This window comes from Cloeon dipterum, chromosome X (genome assembly GCF_949628265.1).
Source record: "Cloeon dipterum chromosome X, ieCloDipt1.1, whole genome shotgun sequence".
NCBI lineage: Eukaryota > Metazoa > Arthropoda > Insecta > Ephemeroptera > Baetidae > Cloeon > Cloeon dipterum.
Window position 1 is genome coordinate 30,629,206 of NC_088790.1, and position 18,398 is coordinate 30,647,603.

The 18,398-nt window shown below is 37.5% G+C and overlaps 1 protein-coding gene across 1 annotated transcript; it reads right to left on the minus strand.

Annotated features, from left to right (window-relative positions):
* Positions 1-10,458: 10,458 nt before the first annotated feature.
* Positions 10,459-14,716, minus strand: LOC135946097 (uncharacterized). The gene is made up of 23 exons (XM_065494146.1): positions 14,394-14,716; positions 14,227-14,339; positions 14,071-14,175; positions 13,600-14,017; positions 13,487-13,537; positions 13,410-13,437; positions 13,202-13,352; positions 13,023-13,137; positions 12,720-12,964; positions 12,600-12,665; positions 12,515-12,548; positions 12,393-12,460; positions 12,234-12,339; positions 11,888-12,184; positions 11,772-11,836; positions 11,686-11,721; positions 11,518-11,635; positions 11,348-11,457; positions 11,225-11,299; positions 11,133-11,169; positions 11,001-11,074; positions 10,843-10,942; positions 10,459-10,785 (listed from the first exon to the last, which is right to left on the minus strand). Exons 8-23 carry the CDS (start codon positions 13,135-13,137, stop codon positions 10,517-10,519), a joined length of 1,815 nt encoding a protein of 604 aa, XP_065350218.1. The 5' UTR covers positions 13,202-13,352; positions 13,410-13,437; positions 13,487-13,537; positions 13,600-14,017; positions 14,071-14,175; positions 14,227-14,339; positions 14,394-14,716; the 3' UTR covers positions 10,459-10,516.
* Positions 14,717-18,398: the final 3,682 nt, after the last annotated feature.

Here is an 18,398-nt window from a genome sequence, read left to right on the forward strand (position 1 = left end):
ACTTTTTTCTAAAAATTATAATCTTATACTTGTCAAGGTGGCTAAACAGTCCATTTCCCCAAGGGAACCGATTGCTAGGAGCGTCATATTTAACGCTTTGCAACGCAATCCAGCTTCATCTCTTGAAACCTTCAAGTTTCCTCATGTCACGCAAAAGTTTTCTTTGAAAAAAAAATCCCTCACAGCCACATTGGAAACATAAACCTTCCTCCTGCATGATGTGGCATTTTGCAATGAACCATCTGCTACTTAATAATAAGAAAAGGGTGCTCAAGTTATTTTATTTTTAAATTTTAATGAGGTGTCTATAAATAATAAAATCTTACACTAAAAAGGAACATTTGTCGGGGAATTCTGTAGAGGTTTTTTTTATTAAATTTAATTAATTTTGTTGCAAATTTTACTGAAAGAAAATTGTTGAAATCTTCGCATGTCCTTAGACATGGCATAATCTGTATAGAATTTTGATTTTAAAAGTGCTATTTAATTAAATTAGAGTGAGAGAGTACTTTTGTTGTTGTTGTTGTTGGTGGTGGTGCTACTGTTGAAGTGGTTATTGCTGCAAGATTTAAAATATTTCTTTAGTATAATTATTAAATGAAAGAGAGTTAAGGAACCTATCTCAAAAATCGAGGTGAAACTCGTTGTGTCATCGATTAGTGGCGTTGCTGTTGTTAAAATTGTGACTTCAGCCTTAATTGTCGAAACGTCGCTCGAAATGACATCATAAATAGTTGGCTCGGTTTTTTCAGGCGTGCCAAATTCGACATTTGCTGTGCTTGTGTCTTGAGTAGCTTTTTTGAATTTATCAACTTAAGCAAACTTTTTAAAATTTTAAACCCGTAATTTCAGTCGTTCCAGCGGTTTTGTCAATTTCAGTCGGCAGCAGGTCGGAGCTGCTTCTTGTTTCACCGTCCGTATTTATTAGCGGGAATGTTGGAGTTATTCGGTCGTGCTTTAGAGAAACATATTTTTTAAATTATTTGATAAAAATTTATTAAATTTCTACTTTGCTTGTCTTTTTAGAGGTTCTGTTCCTCGTTGGTAAACATCTTTTGAAGCCACAACACCGGATAATTTGGGCTCGTCTTGAATTTTTGGTAATATAAATTTTAATCGGAGCTGTTAAATATTATCCCTTTGTTTTTCTTTGTTAACATTAAGTCTTATCGGAGTCATACCAGAGTTTTTGCTGACTTTTATTGCTGTGATTCTCACCTGAATAAATGAAAAAAGTTAGTGCCGTCCTTTCATTCCTTCAAAAATATACTACAGGAGCAGTTTTCCGTGATTTTTTTACGTTGAAATTTAAAGTGGCACTTTTATCTTCTTACTTGTTAATAGATGGCGAAATTCTAGGTTTGAATCTCGGGAATGGTGGCGTTTCTTATATTTTCCATAAGGAAACTTATTAAATGTCAAAATCGTTACAAAAGCAATTGAGCTTAAAAGAAATTAAATAAATAGCTAATCTAATTTAAAAATTACTTCCCTATTTTAGCTGTCTCTATTTTTATTGGATTAATTTTTATTTAGATCTCCGCACCTAATAAATGTTCTTTTTGCATTTCTTAACGCTATTTAATGACTTTTTTACTTTAAAAAATTAAGTTTCGAAACACTGTCTAATCGACCTCTAAATGCACTGAGAAACTGCTCAAATATAAAATATAGTAACTTACTTTCTTTTTTGCAAGGCCTGTCTGTAATAGAACCACCGCACAAATCAAAACCAAGCTCCAAAAACAGACGTTCATCGCAGCATTGAGTCAGTCGACTGCAAGCTTGACTGATGTGGCTCTACAATCCCAATAATTAAATTATTCCATATATCCCGCAGATCAGGAAAGCGAATAAATCACGTGATCTAAATTCCATTCATGATTTCCTGTGTAACTGTGGCAGCGCGCGAGCCAAACTACGTACTTTATCAATGCAAAATATTCTCTTCACTGGCGGGTTTTCAAAATAATTTTAAGGATCCTTCTAGGACAGTATTTGAATTTGGAATAGGGAACGCTCGTCTAGCAAATAATATAAATAAATCCATAAGAAAATAACTTAAAAAATGCCAAAATCACAATTAAAAAATTTAAAAAGTTAACAAGGAAAATTAATTAATATCTAAGCTTAAGAGGTAAAGTAACTCATAGATTAAATATTTATTTTATTGTTTCTTTTTAATTAAATTCTGTTAACTTTCATAAAGGTAATAGCGCATCTATTAAATTTTCTTAAGGAAAATCCAGGGATGAAAATCCAATTTGTGATTTTTTATATTTAAATATTGAGAAAAATACTTTATGATTAAAAGAGACGTTCGCAGAAAGAAAAGCACTGGTGTTCAGAAGCATGTCAATTTGATCTGTTAAAAAGGGGAGAAATTCATCTTCTATAAATCCAAATTTAAAACCAATTACCAGATGTGATGTCCCTAATCTCAGCGCACTCTCCCTGCATCCCCCTCTGGACTGTCGCCTTTTTCCTCGCGTCGCAAAGGAAATTTTTCTCCTCGTTGCAGTCGGCAGTGGCCAGCAGCATCGATTCGTTCCTCACCTCGAGATAAACGCAATTAGGACCCGCCTTGGGGTGGCCATCCTTCCACCTGACCTCAGGGTGGATGAAAAAAATTTTTACGAGCTTATAACTTAATTTATTTTCTTTTCACGTGCTAAAAACCAAAATCAGTCCAGCCATTCGCCGTAGAAACGTTGGAAAATATTTTTTTTTTTATTTCAAAAAACAGTTTTTCACGATTCTACGGCGAATGGCAGAACCGATTTTGGTTTCCAGCACGTCAAAAAAAGCATATTAATTGAAGAATGCACAGTAGCTAGATTGAGTCTGAAATCGCAGCGAAAATGCCTTAAAATCGAAAGTCTACGGTGGCGCCATCTGTTGGCGGCTTCAATAACTAAGGGTTTATGCAACTGGTCAATTAGCAAATAAAAGATATTTTTAAATTTTATAGTGGAATTAAAGAAGCAAAATTAAACAATTTTATAATTAAAACACTAAGGTTTATTGTTAATGATAAATTTCTCTTATTTCGATACAAAATCTGCAAAAGAGACTAAAAAATACAAGTAGGCCCCTTCTAACATGGATTTGTAATTTTTGTATCCCACGCCGTTATGAAATTAAGGCAAGATAGTGGCTATACATATATAGGATTCTGAGCAATGCGCTCTTCTAATTAATTATTAATTAAAATTAGCGTTTTTGGAGTAAAATTAGCAGCAGTTTAAAGCACATCTGGTGAATTTGGAACTAAAGCGAATAGAGGAAATTGATTATTCCTATTCTAAATCTAAACTACTCTCTACCTCTGATTAAATTGAAAAGGCTGCCAAATTTCATTTATGATAGAAGCATAAAAATCCGAAATTGATGGAAAAGCATAGATAATTCTGATTTGACCTCATACATCCCTAAAAAATTACGTCTACTCCATTTTACTTGATCTGTCTACTCGTTTAACGGGGGTTTAAGTGCAGAATAATGCATCCATCTTCTCCCCGAAGATGAATCCATCCATCTTCTTCCACACGTGGCAATCCATGACGTGCTTCAAATACTCATTGTACCCAGGATCTCCACTATGTGTGTTCTCCATAAACTGGAAAGCGGTGGTGCAGCCAAGGAATGGGCATATTTCGACGCGAGGGTGCAGCTCATTGCGTTTAAAGTGTCCGGTGTGTTCTGCGAACGTTTTCTTGCAAACTGGGCAAAAAACGCTGCAATCGTATCTGTGGCTTATCATGTCACTGACTGAGAAGTAATCGCCGCATCCATAAGGGCACCTGGACATTTTTTCTTCGGGATGGAATTCTCCAAAGTGTTTCTCAATTGTGATGTTGGAACCACCTACACCGTGCAGGATATAACATGTCATTGAATATACATATGTATGTAAATGAAGATTAGGGGACAAGAGTGCTAACGACTATTGACTGTAATTACGCTTGGTAGCGAGCGCAGAATCACTGGTAATCACAATATCTCCGCATTTTTCACCTCTAATAATTGCACTAATTGACCAGTTGCATAAACCCTCAGTGTTTGAAGCCGCCAACAGATGGCGCCACCGTAGACTTTCGATTTTTAAGGCACTTCCGCTGCGATTTCAGATTCGATCCAGCCACTGTGGGTTATTCACTTAATATGCTTTCTTTTGGCGTACTGAAAACCAAAATCAGTCCAGTCATTCGCCGTAGAAACGTTGGAAAAGATTTTTTATTTCAAAAAATAGTTTTTCACGATTCTACGGCGATTGGCTGAGCCGATTTTGGTTTTCAGAACGTCAAAAAAAGCAAATTAATTGAAGAATGCACAGGAGCTAGATTGAGTCTGAAATCGCAGCGGAAGTGCCTTAAAATCGAAAGTCTACGCTGGCGCCATCTGTTGGCGGCTTCGAACACTTAGGGTTTATGCAACTGGTCAATTAGTGCAATTATTAGAGGTGTAAATTGCGGAGATATTGTGATTACCAGTCATTCTGCGCTCGCTACCAAGCGTAATTACAGTCAACAGTCACTACCACAAATAAAGAGCGCCTGCTCATCATTCTGAGCTTTGTTAGCTGGCCAATCTTTAGTTAGTCGGTAGAGCAGGAGCTCAGCAACAGCCCAGCCAGTTAAAGCGTGTCATTTTTTCACCCTGAACACTACCTTGCTATCGGCGAGGGAGAAACCGACCTGCGGTTTCCCCTGTACAGCCCTGCTGTTGGTCAAACCGTTAATCCGGTTGACGCCGATTGCAAGAGAGTGCCCGTCACGATTAGCCTTTTTAACCATAAATCCGCTAGACTCACCGTAGTTCGCTCCAATGTTGAGCCATATTTTTTTGCAATTTCTTGGGGAGCAGGGTTTGCACAGTTTTTTATTGTCCTTGAGTCCGATCACGTAGACACTTGCATCAAAATCTACATAAATTGTCAATATTAACTCTATTTAAAGATTATTACAAATTGATATAAATATCAGGGGCACCAGATTCGTGCGACGCGCATATACGGCGTCCGGCGCATGGAGTTTGGCGCGAAAAAACGGTGTCACGTGAAAATTCACGACAAGAAGCCAGTTTTGGTCAATATTGTGACAAAGATGTACTAATTGTGTCTTTTGGATCGTAAAAACAAACTCTTGACACTCGTACGGCAATCCAAACGAGAGCTTTTCGTTTCCCACATCTGGACGCCATCTTGCATCTGCGCAGTGCGAACTAATTTTACCGCACATCTGGCCTCCGCTGATAAATATTTTTTAGAATTTTCAAGTTCAAGTCCACTTTTAAGACTTGAATAAAATAATTAAAAATTAAGGAATATATACCTGTTAAAGGATGAGCATCGATGAAATCCCTGACGCAAGGGTATTCTCTGATATCATATAAATCCTTCCCAGTCACGTCCATCAATACTTGCAATGTAAAATGACTTCTAGAAAAACAAACATGAAAATAGAGATATAAAATATTTGAACGCTGCAGGGTTGTCTTACTCCTTTTTCTCTGTGCAGTCTGAACATGAGGGAATGTACATCTTTTTTGAGGTCCGTGCATTCGTCTTCTCGAGAGTTATTATCGGATATTCACAGGGCAACTTCTTTTTGCAGAAGATACACTTTACGGCTGTTGAATTCAAAAAGTTTACTAGGGGATCAGGCAATTCCAGAGGTAGATTAATCATCTTTAATTTAAATTAATAATCCGTATAGGATTGACCAGATTAATTTTTACAATTATATACATCACATTATTGGATTATAATTTAAATAAATGGCACTTACCGTGATCATACATCATATCTGACATCATCTTCGACTTCCTTCAATATTCGATTCAGAGGCTGAAAAAATATGAACTGTTGAACATTTGTTTTATGACTCTCAAGCTTCGTAATTTTCATACAACAATAGTAATTGGTAAATTTAAAAAAGAGCACATTTGAGAGTGAAAAGCTTACTTGGGAGTAGAAAACTAATTTTATTTATTTTAATCAGTACCACAATGCAGTGGGTTTTCCGGAAAATGCGGGTTTTTAAGAACCCTGCTTAGATGTCTACTTCAACCTCATTCTCATGAACAAATTCCAATGCAATTTGATTGCAAATTTTTGTTCAATCAGAAAGCGAAAAGCGCTGACAATAAGTGAACAACACCGCGGGGAAAAACCGCATTTAAAAAAATGCAATGCGGTGATAAAATATTTTTCAATTTTAACCAGTTTGTTGTAGGCAATGATTGCACCCCATTATTCCAATAATTTTCTAATTATTAAGTCACAACCTCGACTTCGTAAAATTGTGAAAAATATTAAAACAAACCAGCAAATTAATGTAAATCAAAAAAATTGCACTGTAGAGGAAATTTGCGATCGGACTGGACAAAATTTCCTCAACAGTGCAGATTTTTTATGCAGAATGTAAATATGTAAATTTTAAAATGCTAAGAAAGTATTGCTGCGTTTAAAGTGCAAAAAAAAATGTGAGAAAATTATAATTTATTTTTTGACACCGTGGGCGGGCGCACTCGGGCCCTGAATATCGGGTCCAGGCGAGCTCGAGCAATGAGATGAGTTAAAAAATCGGGTGCGAGCGTGTCCGGGGTACATTCCTGCCCGGGCAGCAAAAATTGGGCCCGATGAACGCACCACTCTAAAGACATTCGAGGGATTTTTCGTCCATGGTAAAAAAAACAAGCAGGTCCACTCTGCTCGATGGAAAACACATTACTTAATTTACAATGAACCGCCGGCCGGCCGGCTGGACGACCTGTTAGCCACGCACATGCGGCAGTATTGTTCAGCCGAACCTTTGTCAACGTGGGCTAATGCCTCTCACCCCCCTCAGTGCTATTGCCTAAAGGAATTTCTGCTTCAAATGTCACGCGAGCAAGGGAAAAATCAACAGGCAATACAGTTGATTTTACCCAATTTTTAAGAAGTCGCTGTCAAAATCACTCTTTCTATAAACTGGGGGCCACTGAACTACAATTAATTAACGCGGCTAAATAATTATGAGGCTTAAGAAATATTAATTGCCGCACTGCCTGTGAGCAGTCCGAAATCCTCAGAAAAAAGTCTGCGTCTTATTGCTGGCGTGGCAAGAGCGCGCGACCTCTAAACTCAAATAAATAGTCCAGTTTCTCCAAATATTAGCAAACTGATTGATTAATTAATCTCCTTTTTATTAATTACTTGAATTATCTGTATTTTTCAAATTGAAAAGCAGAAATTAATTATATGCGGCAGTTCGAGTTTAAAATAATGATGTAAAAGAGACTCTAGCAATTATCCCAATTATCAAAAGGCTTTCAATCGCGAAATTGGTTGTATTTACTCCTACGTAATTAATTAGAACGCAGACAAGATTTAACAAAAGAACTGAAAAAATATGCTTACTGGGCTTGCGCGCACGGTGGTTGTTGCTGCTCGGCAGAGATCCAAACGCCTTCTATTCTGTGAGGCAGCACAAAAATGCAGCCTGTGCTCCTCCATAACTCGGGGGAGGTGAATTTGGCTGCCAGGGTTGCACGCGTCAGTCAGTGGTTGGTTCTGACAATTCGGGCGCTGAGGGCGCGAAAAGCACGTTGAACTTTTACATTGCTCACGCTTTCAAAAGATAAATTTATCGTTTTTCTTGAATTGTCGTTACGGGCGCCTCTTATTGTCAGGTCAGTAACAGTAATAAATAATAAATCACGTGGCCCAAGTTCTTCCATGATATATTTCCTGTGTAAATGTGACAGTTCTAAACTATATATTTTATTCTCTCTTCACTGGGAGTTTTTCAAAATATTTTTAAAATCTTTCCAGGACAATATTGAACTTGGAATAGGGAAAAAAGCTTTCGCGTTATTATCGAATTATGCTTTGACCATACAGAGTAGTCACCTAACAGAAAATCACCTAACTCCTGACTTGTTATATGCACCACGCGCAGTTCGAATGCTTGCTGGCACAACATTTCTCCAATTTCAGGCGTTCAATTTTCCTTTTAAGGAGTCACTTCAAAGTATTTTAGCTTCGAGTTAAAAGCATTTCGATGTGCTTATACATACCCTGTCTTTGCGTCATCTATATTTTATTTCAATATTTCTGACCTGTAATTTCTCTGGCTTTTTTATGTTTACATTCAATTCTGTGAACACACATCCATTGTGACACACAGGCGGCTTTTGCTTTGCACTGAGAGCTGCGCAACAAATTGAAATATGCACCTTTGGTCTCGCCAGCGGCCGGTCTGAACACAAAAGCACATTGTATACGCGGCTTAAAGTATTATGTTGACGGTGGCATGAGGAATGTGCGTTTTGCGTCATTTCCAGCGCATGTGTGCACTGCCAGCAAAGAGAAAAAAACACTCCTAATAAGGGTGCTTCTGTGGGAAGTAAGTTTGAGGGTGTCTTCCTGTGGTGGTGGTAAATTTCAGGGTCGTGGGAGCAATAAATTTTTGTACTAAAAGTGAGGCCTGTGTCGGTTTACTCATTTCTCTTTGAAAACCAGCAGTGAACTGTACGCTTGCCAGCCATGGATGTCTCTGATAGCGGAGCAGCTCAGCAGAAAGTGAGTAACTTTTTAATGCACACTGAAATATTTATACGAAAATGCTTAGCCCGTGCTCATATTTAGGCTGCGTGAAGCAAAACGCAGCGCGCTGCTTCACAATTAAAATAGTCGCCCGCTGGTCAGTTATGTATTTTTCCTTTGCGGGTGATCGCTTTTGTGCGTTTTGACAGTGATGGATCGACAGGCGCATTGCTGGGGGTGCGTGAAAAATCAACATGTGAACAGACAACCACCGCGCTCAGGGTTAAAGCACTAGAGAAAATATTCCTTTATTTCTATGAATAAAATAAAACAAAAAATATCTAATCTACTTCTTTCTGGTTTAATTTGTATCATTAAAGACTCCCTATTGATTTTAAACTTTTTAAGAGATCTTGATTTCCTTCAGATAAATATTGCATTACTCATTTGATCGTTGTTGTAGAGTCAATTTTTTTATTGTTACAGGAGGATGAAAGACACGGCGTGAATAACGGCTCAGCCGGTCCATCATCATCACCAACGCCTGCAGAAATTTCGGCTGACAAAAGAGACGGCATAGAAGATCTTGAGAAGGAGATCGTAATACTCCGTAAAGAAGTGCAGCACGCGATATCCAAGAGGAAAAAAGTCGATAAAAAAGAAAATGTGCTGCATGTGTTAAATGCATGCAGAAGGAAAATTTTGAAAAAAGAGAGAAAAGAGTGTGAAAAATTAATTGACAAGTTGGAACAAAAATTAGAAGACTTTGACATGAAGGTAGCAGCCGAACAGGAACATATGCTTGACACCGCATGTCTGATTGAAAAAAAGAGGCAGGCAGGTTCGGACTACTAAACTTTTGTTACTCTTACAAATTCAGTGTCAATTGCCATAATAAATGAGAATGCAACAATTTTTACTTGTCATAGAGTTTCATAAAATACTTAGGACAAAACATTATAAAATCCCGATTAAGACGACTTATGAATTTTGGTTCCTAATTAAAACGACCGTTAGACGGCACATCAGGCTGATGGAAATGTAACAAAATTCGCGGGAATGAAATTATTAGGTCGGCACGCCTCTTTTTCGACGCTTCTGATTGGCCGCTGGACTGTCTCCTGATTGGCCTCCATTATTTCGACGCCATATTTAATTCTGACCGGCGGGAAAACCAACACAGACCGCAACCCGGCCCCCGGTGGGAATTACGACTGCGCAGAAGATTTGAATTTGGGTCACGCATGCGCAGTGATGTGTTTCGGCCTCCCTGTGAGATGGAGAAGCGATCTTAACATACTGCGCATGCTTAAGATGCGCACAAGTTTACTGCGCAGCTTCGAAATGGGCGATTTTTCAAGCTGAATGATAATTTTGTTGTTATTTCTTTACTATAACAGCTGATTAGCCCGGTAATTAGCGAATAGACCTTTAGATGGCACATCAGGCTAACGGATATGTAACAAAGTACGCGGGAATGAAATTATCAGGTCGGTACGCCCCCTTTTTGACGCTTCTGATTGGCCTCCGTTATTTCGACGCCATATTGACTTCTGACAGGCGGGAACCATCTCAGATCGCAACCCAGACCCCGGTGGGGTTTAATTAAATTAATTTTAATTTATTAACTTGCCAGCAGCAGCTCACAATCAAGTCTGAAACACACATTTTCGGATGGGCTCTACCCACCTTCTATTCTTCTTCGATATATCCGGATATATCATTTATGTACCTCATTTAATTGTGTAAAAGAAAAAAATACCTCCTGACAAAAGTAGAAATAAGGAAAGTCAACTAAATCCTGACTTGTTAATATGCAACACGCGCAGCTCGAATGCTTGCCGGCACAGTATTTCTCCAATTTCAGGCGTTCAATTTTCCTTTTAAGGAGTCACTTTGAAGGTATTTTAATTGAACAGTCGTTTTCACACAGAAACGCAATATTTATTCTATACCCAAAGAGAAATAACATAAATTAATATTATTTTATGGTTTCTCGCAGACGAAAAAGTCAAAGTACGTTCTTTCTGTAGAGTTCAGCAAGCTGATAAAATAAGCAAAAATGTCGCCGTTCTCTCTAGACCAAACGCCGACTTTCCAATCATGCACGTAGAGGAAAGACTTAAAGCACGGGTATCTGGGCAGATAGTTGTAAAGGGAGTCTGGGACAACGACTCGGCTGCGGCACCACACCTCGTGCGTCTGGTTTATGAACTCTGTCTCACCAACGATCATATTACTCGGAGTGGAAAATGCTAGATATAAGTGAAATTGTTTGAATATAACAGTGGAAAAATGTGCATCTTCATTACGGTACAAGGAGTAGTATGACCAGTTGAACAATGCGGGGGTCCGAGGCTCGAAAAGTCGCATTCCGCGAGCGCAGCACTGTTTGTAGGCCGCCACAGGATTCTGAATATTATTTTAATTTATAAATAAAAATAAAAATTTATTTATATTCAAATCTCACGTGTCCATTCGAACTATCATGAATGCTGACGTAATACGTCTCATTTTGGTATGTTACCAAACGCCCAAGAGAATCTTTGAGAGAGAAAAATAGTTTAATTATTGATATAATTAATATAGTAAATTATTGAACCGTTCCCAGCAGCATTCAGTGCGTCTAAAAGTGTTTGCTAGTTTCGCAAATTTAATTATATATTAGGGTGCAATGAAAATAGTATTTTTTACGTTTATTTCGCAAGGGATCATATTCGGAAGCTGACAAAATCTGCGAACTGGAGCGCACGGCATCGGAGGGGTGTACTAGAAATTCAGAGGTGTGTGGAATTATAAAAAATTATTCATTTTTACCACTGTCCCGTTGTCGAAATTATTAGTCACTATTTTGGACATTAAATCCGGCTGATTCTGCTGACCGCACTTGTAGGTTTCGTATGCAGTCACGCATTCATCGTTAGAATCTAGTTTTTTTTTATTTTTTATTTGCAAAATTTTTATTTATTTCTTAAGTTCGTTGATACTAATTTTACTGCACATATCGAAGGCATCAAAACCTTGTTGCATTTTCAAAGGTTCGTCCTGGGACACGAATTCTATCTGTCTTAATGCGGCAATTTTCACCAGCGCACCCAGGTCAAACTATTAAAAGCGATTATTGTTTGCACTTTCTAAGTTCTACAAGCTTTTACCAATCCTAATTCAACCCCGATACATTTCAAAAAGCACTATTATTAGGAATATGTAAGTTTTTGTATTTAAATATTGAGAAAAATACTTTAAGATTAAAAGAGACGTTTGCAGAAAGAAAAGCACTGGCGTTCAGAAGCAAGTCAATTTGATCTGTTCAAAATTGATCAAATCATCTATAAGTCTAATTTAAAAACCATTTACCAGATGTGATGTCCCAAATCTCAGCGCATTCTCCCTGCATCCCCCTTTGGACTGTCGCCTTTTTTCTCGCGTCGCAAAGGAAATGTTTTCCCTCGTTGCAGTCGGCAGTGGCGAGTAGCATCGATTCGTTCCTCACCTCGAGATAAACGCAGTTTGGACCCACCTTGGGGTGGCCATCCTTCCACCTGATCTCAGGGTTGATGAAATCCCGATTCAGGGAGCACCAGTGGTAGTTAGAAGGGCATCCCATATCAGTACCAGAGAGCCAAAAATCCCCCAAATTTTCAGAATAGTATACTAAAATATAGTTGAGCAGTATTTTGTCTCAATTTTCGGTTTTTAATACGTTTTTTAGCTACGTTGAATAAGCACCGTAGTTTCCCCTCAGACTCCATCGAGGCCAGATTCAAGCCAATTCCACAACATTGTTGATAGGCAGTGGCCCAATTTGACTACATAGAAAAATGGAGATAATTATTTTTCGTTGAAATTATAACTAATTTACGGGATTATTCGAGTAAAATAGAAATTGGCGGCCGCATCCATCGTACCAATTGCCATAAACGTAGCCATCTGCATTTTTTTAAATTTTATGAGTCTGAGAAGCGAAACTATAAATTTGCACACTTTTCAGGTTGTTTCCCCAGTCGAATAAAGATGCCTGTAATCTTACTTTGCATAATTCATTCTAATACTCAAAAATTTTAATTACATTTCTCTTGCATGAGTCCTTTGGGCAGGAAACAATGCATGGCTTTGGGGTTGTGCTGATCTGCATCTTAAATATTTTAAATTTTCATGAGATTCTGCTCCATTAAATAAATAAAATTACTTTGCAAGCAAAAATGAATTTGCTCATGCAGTTGCGGTCCGTGATGATAGTGCCCGTGGAATTCAAAACGAAGCGGAAATGGGCGCAAGCTTCATTTCCGCCTGCGTTGTCTGGCTGCCCGTGCTCCCATTTCAAATCTGTAGAGAAAAATGTGGGTCCATCGGGTTTGCACCAAGCCCACTGGCTAAGAGAAGCCCCCTGCCGCCGACCAGCGGTCCAGTAATTGAAATTCGCCTTCCAGTCAGCTAAGTAATTGTGTTTAAAAATATAAAAATGAGGCCTGAGAAGATATAGGAATTAAACCTGAATTGATGCCAACGGTCAAATTGGTCAAACCTTCTTGTTCGAAAGCGTCTTCCAAGTTGAGAGCTTCCATTCCTAAAGCAGAACACTGTTGGTAGCTTTCTTCCCAATTCATCTATACAAATTAATTAATTTTTAGATTACTCTATATTATAATGAATTGTTTTATAATTTTAGACCGGTTTGTTTCCCAAGAGATACGTGTATTTGCCGATATCGATCCAAATTCCGTATAATCTTTTATCTGTTTGAAAATTTCATTTAAAGTTAATAAAAAAACAGATTGAAGTTCATGCTTATCAAATTTCCGTCTGAGTCGAACAGGGATTCCTAAAATCACACATATATTATTGTCATGAGGTTAAATAAAAAATATTAAAATCTTACACTGTGTGGGTCTATTTGTCGAGTGATTCTGTAGATTGGTTTTAATTAAATTCAATTAATTTTGATTTAAATTTTACAGAAAGAAAATTGTTGAAATCTTCGCACGTTGTGAGACAAGGCATAATGATCTGTAGAATTTTGTTTTTAAAAATGGTATTGATTTAAATTAGTGCCACAGTGTTATGTATACCTTTTTTATTGTTGTTCTTGTGGTTGTTGTGGATGTTGTTATTGTTGATGTTGTTGTTGTTCGTGCTACTGATGAAGTGGTTGTAGTTGAAATGGTTGTACTGGTTGTTGTTAAAATGGTTGCAGTTGAAGTTGTCGCTGTTGAAGTAGAAGTTGTTGTTGTTGTTGTTGAAGTGGTTGCTGCCAGATGTTATTTTTTTCTTAAAATATTAAATAAAAGAGAGTTAAAAAAAACCAATCTCAAATTTCGAGGTAAAATTAGTTGTGGCATCGATTAGTGGCGTTCCTGTTGTTAAAATTGTGACTGATGTAGCCTTTATTGTAGAGGCTTCGCTCGAAATGACATCAGAAATAGTTGGCTCAGTTTTTTCAGGCGTGCTGAACTCAACAAATGCTGTGCTTGCATCTTGATTTGATTTCTGAAAATATTAACTTATTCAACATTAATTTTAAATTTTATTCCCGTAATTACAGTCGTTTCAACGTCTTCATTAATTTCAGTCGGCAGCAGTTTGGAGCTGCTTTCTGTTTTGCCGTCCGTATTTATTAGCGGGAATGTTGGAGCTACTCGGTCGTGCTTTAGAGAAACCATATTTATAATATTTGATAAAAATTATTAAATTTATACTTGGCTTGTCTTATTAGAGGTGCTGTTCCTCGTTGGCAAACATTTTTTGAATCCGCAACACCGGATAATTTGTGTTCTTCTTGATATTTTGGCAATATAAATTTTAATCGGAGCTGTTAAATCTCTCTTTTGCTTTGTTAATATTATAAATCTTATAGCAATCATACCCGAGTTTTTTCTGATTTTTAAAGACTTAAGTTTTACCTGAATAAATGAAAAAAAGTTAGGAACGTCCTTTTATTCCTTTGGATATGTAAAACAGGAGCAGAATTTGGAAGTTAGGATGTGTTTGGCGTTGAATTTTTAAGTGGAACTTTTATTTATGCTTAAAGCACTTGTTAATAGATGGTTAAATTCCAGGTGTGAAGCTCGGGAATGGTGGCGTTCCCAATATTTTCCATAAGAAAATTTATTAAATGCGAAAATAGTAACAAAAGCGATAAAACTAAAAAGAATCTTAATAAAAAATGTGATAATTTATTTTCGACACTCAATCAGAACTTCATGCGCTCAAAACATGAAAGGATCACATCTTTTCACTAATTAAAAAGTTCAAAATTTAAATCTTTTTAACTCAACTCTATTTATTAACAATTACTTTGAGCAAACAAATGTTTTCCTACGACAAAACGCCAAAAAAACCACGTCCAATCTACCTCCAAACTCTAAATTCGCTGGAAAACTGCTCAAATACATTAACTTACTTTCTTTTTTGAAAGGCCCGTTTGAATTAGGACCACCGCACAAATCAAAACCAAGCTCCAAAATGTGACGTTCATCGCTGCAGCATTGAGTCGACTGTAAGCTGGACTGATGTGGCTCTACAGTCGCAACAGTTAAATTATTACTCCATATCCCGCAGATCAGGAAAGCAAATAAATCACGTGACCTAAGTTCCATCCATTATTTCCTGTGTAGCTGCGACAGTGCGCGAGCCAAACTACGCATTTCATTAATGTAAAATTCTCTCTACAATTGGACGCTTTCAAAATATTTTTAAGATTCTTCCAGGACAATATTGAATATGAAATAGGGAAAAATGCTCTCAAATATTATTTTTAGAAATAAAAGTTGGTTACGAAAGTAATTTTTAAAGTTATTTTAAAGATATAGTAACGCTCGTCGATAAAAATATTAAAAATTTATAAGAAAACAAATTAATTGCGTAAATTGCAAAAAAATCACTCAAGTGAAAAATAATTTAAATGGTTAACAAGCTAAATTAATTAATATCTAAGCTGAAGAGCTAAAGTAACTCATAGATTAGATATTTATTTTATTTTTTTCTAATTATTTTAATTCATTTAACTTGGGCGTTTTTTTAATACGATACTAGCACATTTATTAGGGTTTCTTAAGGAACAATGGAGTTAATACAATTAAATAAAAGCGATTTTTAATAAGGGATCAGTAGATGCTTTGGCAACAAGGACCTTCTAGGCTTGTACAGTCTCAAACCTATTTAATTGTGAAAGAAATAAAACCTAACTCCTTGTTATGCAACACGCGCAGTTCGAATGCTTGCCGGCACAGTATTTCTCCGATTTCAGGCGTTGAATTTTCATCCCTGACTCATTTTCAAGGGGCTCTTATACTTCATACTCAAGGTATTTTAATTTAACAGTCGTTTTCACCCAGAATATTTTTTTATTCTGCCTCAGTAATAGAAACAAAAGAAATTAATACCATTTTATGGTTTCTCGCAGACAAAAAAGTCAACGTAAGTTCTTTCTGTAGAGTTCTCCGAGTTGATAAAATAAGCAAAAATGTCTGGATCACTGATTCGGTACCACACGCCCACTTTCCCAGCATTCACGTAGACGAAAGACTTCAAGCACGTGTATCTGAATGCCGTGTTGTAAATGGAGTCTGCGGCTGTACCTTCCGTGTTATTATCGAATTATTTGAGGCGTTTAGGGCGTTTTTATAATTATAACAAGTTACTCGCAGTTTTCTTATTTGAAATTAGAACGCGCCAAGTCAATGCAGTTAAAAACGTTTGGCGATTTTTTAGTTTTTAGTAAGGAAGCATTATTGGTGGGGTAAAATTTATCTCTGTAACATCACGCCTGTAACTTACGGTCCACGCAGAGGCTGTCCGACATGCCGAGCAAACCTGCACCTCCGCCGCCACCGCCGCGCCGATACCTCTCAATTTAACACTCTATCTGCTGCTGGGCCAAGCCATTCTCAAAAGCCTCTCCTCAATATTACTAATTCTGCCTCGCTTATTATTATATTTGCTCCCTCTAATTATGCTTCTAACAATAAACTCACTCTCCTTAAACTGTGATCCGCTGAACTATATTATTCGACTAGGCTGATTAATAATGCCAACAATCGGTCATAATTATTACCAACTCGGCTGTAATTAATCTCCTTCTTATTAATTACGTTATAATCTTTGAATTTTCTGTATTTATCGAATGGAAAAGTAGAAATTATGCTCCGCCATTTAACTGCTGTCTAACAATGGTCCATGATGTGGTTTTATTGGAACGTAAGTGTCTCTCTAACAATTATAAAAATGCTCTGAATCGCGATATTGGCCATATTTACCGTTACTTTAATTATTAAAACGCAGACGAGACTTTGTCAAAAATGCTTTCAAATTACTCTGGCTGTACGATAGGTGTTGCTCGGCAGAGGTCGGAAAACCATCTCAGAGGAAGCCCAAAAAATGCAGTCTCTGGGAGAGAGTGCATTTGGCTGCCAGTTGTACGCGTCAGTCAGGGGTTGGTTCTGAAAAATCGTTTGCTGAGGGCGCGAAAATCACGTTAAAGTCTCACGCTTCCAAAATAAATGCCAATAATTCTGTAAAATATACGGTGCTCTTGACTTCTCAATATTGGCGCCTGGTCATGGCGCCTCTAAGGTCAGTAACAGGCCACAATAATTGGCAACAAGGATCCTTCAGGCTTATGCAGTATCAACCCTTTCTCCTATCAAAATCATTTCATGCTATAAAAAACTAGTTAAAAGCATTTTGAAATGCTTTATACCCTGTGCCTTTGCGTCATCTATATTTTATTTCAAAATTTATTACCTGATTTTTTTAGGCTCACATTCAATGCTGTGCACACTCATCCATTGCGACACACACCGTTTTATTGGACCTTGAAATGCCATAAAACGTTTTTCGAGCTCATACAATTTTTATAGACGCGGGGGTGAAGTAATGTTAATGGTTTTCTAGGCTTGCTGTGCACTGAGTTGCGCAACAAATTGAAATAAAGAAGAAAAAACACCTTTTGTTCTCGCCAACGGCCGGTCTGAACACAAAAGCACATTGTGTAAACGCGGCTTAAAGTATTATGTTGACGGTGGGGTATGAGAGGGTGTGCGTTTTGCGTCATTTCCAGGGCACATGTGTGCACTGCCAGCAAAGAGAAAAAAAACACTCCTAAAAAGGGTGCTTTCTGGAAGAAACGAAAATAGTGGGAAGCAAGTTTGAGGATTTTTCTGTGGTGGTGGTGGTAAATTCAGGGTAGTGGGAGCAAAACATTGTTGTACTAAAAGTGAGGCCTGGGTCGTTTTACTCATTTCTCTTTGAAAACCAGCAGTGAACTGTACGAGTGCCAGCCATGGATGTCTCTGAAAGCGGAGTAGCTCAGCAGAAAGTGAGTAACTTTTTAATGCACACTGAAATATTTGTACGTGCTCATATTTAGGCTGCGTGAAGCAAAACGCAGCGCGCTGCTTCACAATTAAAATAGTCGCCCGCTGGTCAGTTATGTATTTTTCCTTCGCGGGCGATCGCTTTTGTGCGTTTTGACAGTGATGGATCGACAGGCGCATTGCTGGGGGTGCGTGAAAAATCAACATGTGAACAGACAACCACTGCGCTCAGGGTTAAAGCACTAGAGAAAATATCCCTTTATTTTTATGAATAAAATAAAACAAAAAACATCTAGTCTACTTCATTTTGGTTTAATTTGTATCATTGAATTTAAACTATTTAATAGATCTTGATTTCCTTCAGACAATTATTGCTTTACTCATTTGATCGTTGTTGTAAAATCAACAAATTTATTGTTACAGGAGGATGAAACACACGGCGCGAACGGCTCAGACGGTCCATCATCATCATCACCGCCTGCAGAAAATTCTGCCAACAATCAAGATGATGCCCAACGATCTTTGCCAATCCGCGAGAAATTACATGCAGCCGT

Excerpts from the sequence above, each read along its gene's own strand:
- LOC135946097 (XM_065494146.1), bottom strand. The coding sequence starts at position 13,137 with ATGAATTGGGAAGAAAGCTACCAACAGTGTTCTGCTTTAGGAATGGAA. Across the intron at positions 12,549-12,599 it reads AGGACTCATGCAAGAGAAAT|GCATCTTTATTCGACTGGGG; the intron begins GTAATTAAAATT and ends GTAAGATTACAG. Across the intron at positions 11,837-11,887 it reads GATTTGGGACATCACATCTG|ATCAAATTGACTTGCTTCTG; the intron begins GTAAATGGTTTT and ends AATTTTGAACAG.